The 4,952-nt window shown below is 46.7% G+C and overlaps 1 protein-coding gene across 4 annotated transcripts in view; it reads right to left on the reverse strand.

Moving 5' to 3' along the window:
- Positions 1-4,952, reverse strand: part of ADAP2 (ArfGAP with dual PH domains 2) — a 39,145-nt gene that overhangs the window by 11,526 nt on the left and 22,667 nt on the right. For all 4 annotated transcript variants that reach the window (XM_017890933.1, XM_017890932.1, XM_017890931.1 and 1 more), the window contains exon 6: positions 2,076-2,222. In XM_017890933.1, coding sequence (XP_017746422.1) covers positions 2,076-2,222 — 147 coding nt within the window. The remainder of the gene's footprint in view (positions 1-2,075; positions 2,223-4,952) is intronic.

Consider the following 4,952-nt stretch of genomic DNA (forward strand, 5'->3'; position numbering starts at 1 on the left):
AAAAAAAAAAAAAAAAAAAAGAACCTTCTTAGGTCTCAGGCACTAAGGGAATAATGGGGCCAGCCCAGAAAAGACACGCCTAGGCCTTCACATTGAAAGGTCTCTCCAGTCACAATCTGGTGATCCTGGTGCCAAGTCCAACCTGCATACCTGTTGGTTTGGCTCCTGAAGTTTTGTTTGTTTCAATCCTCCATGCAGGTTTTCCTGTTTGCCACAGCCCCCTCCCCACCCCTTATGCCTGTCCACTTAGCTTTTAAATCACCCCCTGACTCCTGCAGACAGGAATCTGGAGTCCTCATTTATGCCCATCTAACAGACAGGCTGGGGCATCAAGCAAAAGAGAAGAACGGCCAGACCCAGGTTGTCAGATGCACCATACTGGGCAGATAGGAGGGAGCTGGGTATCCTAAGTGCCAGAGACCTTGGGTGCCTCAGTAAAAGTCCTTGTGGCAGTGATTGGCATGGAGAGGGGGCTAGGGCCGTGGTGCTAGGGTCTCGGATGCTAGGATGGTCTCGATCTCCTGACCTCATGATCCTCCCGCCTCGGCCTCCCAAAGTGCTGGGATTACAGGCGTGAGCCACCAGCCTGACCAGCCTGACCAACATGGTGAAGGACTAGACCTTCCCAAGGTCTAGTCCCTGCATCTGGTTCCTGGCTCCTGCTGCCAAGGGTCCTCCCTACAGCAGAGACACATGGCGGGTAAAGTGAGTGCAGGGCTCAGGAACCATTGGTTGTGACCCCGAGCAAGTTACTAACATGTCCATGACTCAGTAATGTGGGGCTTATTTTGAGGATTAAGAAATGATGGACAGCAATCACCAAAAGCAGTGCCCAGGGGAGTTAATAGATGGTCACAAAATGTCAGCACCCACCTTCGTCCACCCCCACTTAGCATCTCTGTCCCCTGCCTAGTCCTGAGACCCTGCTCAGGACCTGACCCAGCTTATTCTCTTATATTGGCCTGCTCATCTCTGACTGGGCTGATTTCCTGGACTATTAAATAGTGCTTCTCAGTGGCTCACCCCTGTAATTCCAGCACTGTGGGAGGCCGAGGTGGGCAGATCACTTGAGGTCAGGAATTCAAGACCAGCCCGGCCAACATGGTGAAACCCTGTGTCTACTAAAAATACAAAAAAAAAAAAAAAAAAAAAAAATTAGCTGGGTGTGATCTCAGCTACTCAGGAGGCTGAGGCAGGAGGATCGCTTGAACCCTGAAGGTGGAGATTGCAGTGAGTTGAAATCGCGCCGCTGTACTCCAGCCTGGGCAATAGAGCGAGTTCTGTCTCCAAAGGAAAAAAAAATAGTGCTTCTCAAACTTAAATGTGCACAAGACTCACCTGGGATCCTGTTAAAATGCAGTTTCTTTTCTTTTTTTTTTTTTTTTTTTTTTTTTTTTTGAGACGGAGTTTTGCTCTGTCACCCAGGCTGGAGTGCAGTGGTGCCATCTCGGCTCACTGCAAGCTCCATCTCCCAGGTTCATGCCATTCTCCTGCCTCAGCCTCCCGAGTAGCTGGGACTACAGGCACCCGCCCCCATGCTCAGCTAATTTTTTTGTATTTTTAGTAGAGACAGGGTTTCACCGTGTTAGCCAAGATGGTCTCAATCTCCTGACCTCATGATCCGCCCACCTCAGCCTCCCAAAGTGCTGGGATTACAGCCCCCTCCCCACCAGTTGAGGCTGGTCTCAAACTCCTGGGTTCAAGTGATCCACCTGCCTTGGCCTCCCAAAGTTCTGGGATTATAGGCAAAAGCTACCATGCTCAGCCTTGAGACTCTATTTTTAACAAGCTCCTGGGTGATGCCAATGCTGTTGGGCCAGGATCACATGTTGAGAAGCAGCGTCCCGGGGCGCACTGCCGCCTGGTACTTGCCAGGCTCCTCTCCCTGATCTCACCCTGCTCTCCTCATATCTTTGTCTCAGACTGGGAAGTGACGATAGATTAAGGCAAATGGTAGCAGACAATCTCAAGAGGCAGCTGAACACAGCACCAGTAAGCAGGGGAGGTGGTGAGCTGCACCTGCCGAGTCCTGGGGTGCGAGCTGGAGGTGGAGGTGGCAACTCCAGTCGTCTCACCTTCCCACTTTCATGATACACAAACAGGTTCCTGATGTGGCCATCTCTCCTGTAGGTGATCTGCAGCCCATGGGGGTGCCTTATCTTCTCTGTCTGGAAGGTGGCATTCAAGTCCTTAATGCTGATGACAGCTTTGGGGCTTTTACCCTGAAAGAGAGAGAGAGAAAGAAAGATGCTGACAGTCCACAGGGTGACTTTTGTTCAACTTTCACCAAGGCCTTCATGCAAACAAACATCAATTTGTAAATATACGGGTTTTAAATGTTATTGCTCTCATATCAAAATTCACAGATACTGGCCTGACACGGTGGCTCACGCTTGTAATCCCAGTACTTTGGGAGACCAAGGCGGGCGGATCACGAGGTCAGGAGTTCGAGACCAGCCTGGCCAACTTGGTAAAACCCTGTCTCTACTAAAAATACAAAATTAGCCAGGTGTGGTGGCTAGAGTGCAGTGGCACAATCTCAGCTCACTGCAACCTCCACCTCCCAGATTCAAACCACCCTCTTGCCTCAGTCTCCGGAGTCGCTGGACTGCAGGCGCCTGCCACCATGCCCAGACCGGTTTTCGCTATGTTGGCCAGACTGCTCATGAACTCCTGACCTCAGGTGATCCACCCGCCTTGGCCTACCAAAGTGCTAGAATCATAGGTATGAGCCACTGCGCCCGGCCTATCGTTCCCTTCTTTGTGTCCATGGGTACTCAATGTTTAGCTTCCATTTATAAGTTAGAACATTTGGTTTTCTGTTCCTTTGTTAGTTACTTAAGATAATGTTCTCCAGATCAATCCATGTTGCTGCAAAGAACATGATCTCATTCTTTTCTTTGTTTTTATCTTTGTTTTGTTTCACTCTTGTTGCCCAGGCTGGAGTGCAGTGGTGTGATCTTGCTCACTGCAACCTCCGTCTCCCAGGTTCAAGGGATTCTCCTGCCTCAGCCTCCCAAGTAGCTGGGATTACAGACACGCGCCACCACACCCAGCTAATTTTTTGTATTTTTAGTAGAAATGGGGTTTCACTGTTAGCCAGGCTGGTCTCAAACTCCTGATCTCAGGTGATCTGCCCACCTCAGCCTCCCAAAGTGCTGGGATTACAGGCATGAGCCATCGCCCCTAACCAATCTCATTCTTTTTATTTATTTATTTTTCAGATAGAGTTTCGCTCTGTTGCCCAGGTTGAAGTGCAAAGGCGTGATCTCGGCTCATTGCAACCTCCACCTCCCAGATTCTAACCATTCTCCTGCCTCAGCCTCCTGAGTAGCTGGGATTATAGGCGTGCATCACCACGCCTGGCTAATTTTTGTATTTTTAGTAGAGATGGGGTTTGACCATGTTGATCAGGCTGGTCTCGAACTCCTGACCTCGTGATCTACCTGCCTCAGCCTCCCAAATGCTGGGATTACAGGCATGACCCACCGTGCCCAGCCAATCTCGTTCTTTTTTATGGTTGTGTAGTATTCTATGTACCACATTTCCATTATCCAGTCCACCATTGATGGGCACCTAGGCTGATTCCATGTTTTTGTTATTGTAAATAGTGCTGTGATGAGCATACGTGTACATGTGTCTTTATAGTAGAATTATCTCTTTTTTCTTTTCTTTCTTTCTTTTTTTTTTTTCTTTTTGAGATGGAGTTTCACTGTTGTTGCCCAGGCTGGAGTACAATGGAGTGATCTTGGCTCACTGCAACCTCCACCTCCCGGGTTCAAGCGATTCTCCTGCCTCAGCCTCCCAAGTCACTGAGATTACAGAGATGTGCCACCATGCCTGGCTAATTTTGTATTTTTAGTAGAGACAGGGTTTCTCCATGTTGGTCAGGCTGATCTCGAACTCCCGACCTCAGGTGATCCACTGGCCTCTGCCTCCCAAATTGCTAGGATTACAGGCGTAAGCCACCGCATCTGGCCTATAGTACAATTATTTCTATTGCTTTGGGTATATACCCAGTAATGGGATTGCTGGGTCAAATGTTAGTTCTGTTTTAAGTTCTTTGAGAAATCTCCAAACTGCTTTCCACAGTGGCTGAACTAATTTACATCCCTGCCACAACTGTGTAAACATTTCCTTTTCTCCACAACCTCACCAGTATCTGTTACTTTTTTACTTTCTGATAATAGCCATTCTGACTGGTATAGATGGTATCTCAGTGTGGTTTTGACTTACATTTCTCTGATTAGTGATGTTGAACATTTTTTCATTTGCTTTTTGGTCACGTGTATGTCTTCTTGGGAGAAGTGTCTGTACACATCTTTTGCCCATTTTAATGAGGTTGTTTTTTGCTTTCAACATTATATTTTTGAGGTCTACCCATGCTGAGATACACCAGTCTAGTTTTCTCTTATAAATGACTATACCAAAAGTTATCAATCTATCTTCTGTTAATAGATATATTGAGATTGTTCCTGATTTTTTGCTATCATAAGTAATGTTGCAGTCAGTTTGTGCCCTGGTACACATATGTGAGTGTATCTGTGGGTCACAGTGTATGCTTAGAAATGGAATTGCTAGATTACAGTTATATACATCTTCACTTACTAGAGACTGATAAATTATTCTGCTGAATGGTTCAACAGTGATTATACCAATATTTGCTTCCATCAATGAAATAGAATAGTTCCCCTTTCCCTATTTACTCACCAACACTTGACACTACCAGATTACAAAATTTTTGCCAATATGATGGGTATGGAATTGTATCTCATTATTAATTTTCACTTAATCAACATTTATTGAGGTGTAGTTTAGAAACAATAAACTGTACTCATATTAAGAGTATAGTTTGACTTTGGGAGGCCGAGACGGGCGGATCACGAGGTCAGGAGATCGAGACCATCCTGGCTAACACGGTGAAACCCCGTCTCTACTAAAAAACACAAAAA

Source organism: Rhinopithecus bieti, unplaced genomic scaffold (genome assembly GCF_001698545.2).
Source record: "Rhinopithecus bieti isolate Rb0 unplaced genomic scaffold, ASM169854v2 scaffold_19652, whole genome shotgun sequence".
Classification (NCBI taxonomy): Eukaryota; Metazoa; Chordata; class Mammalia; order Primates; family Cercopithecidae; genus Rhinopithecus; species Rhinopithecus bieti.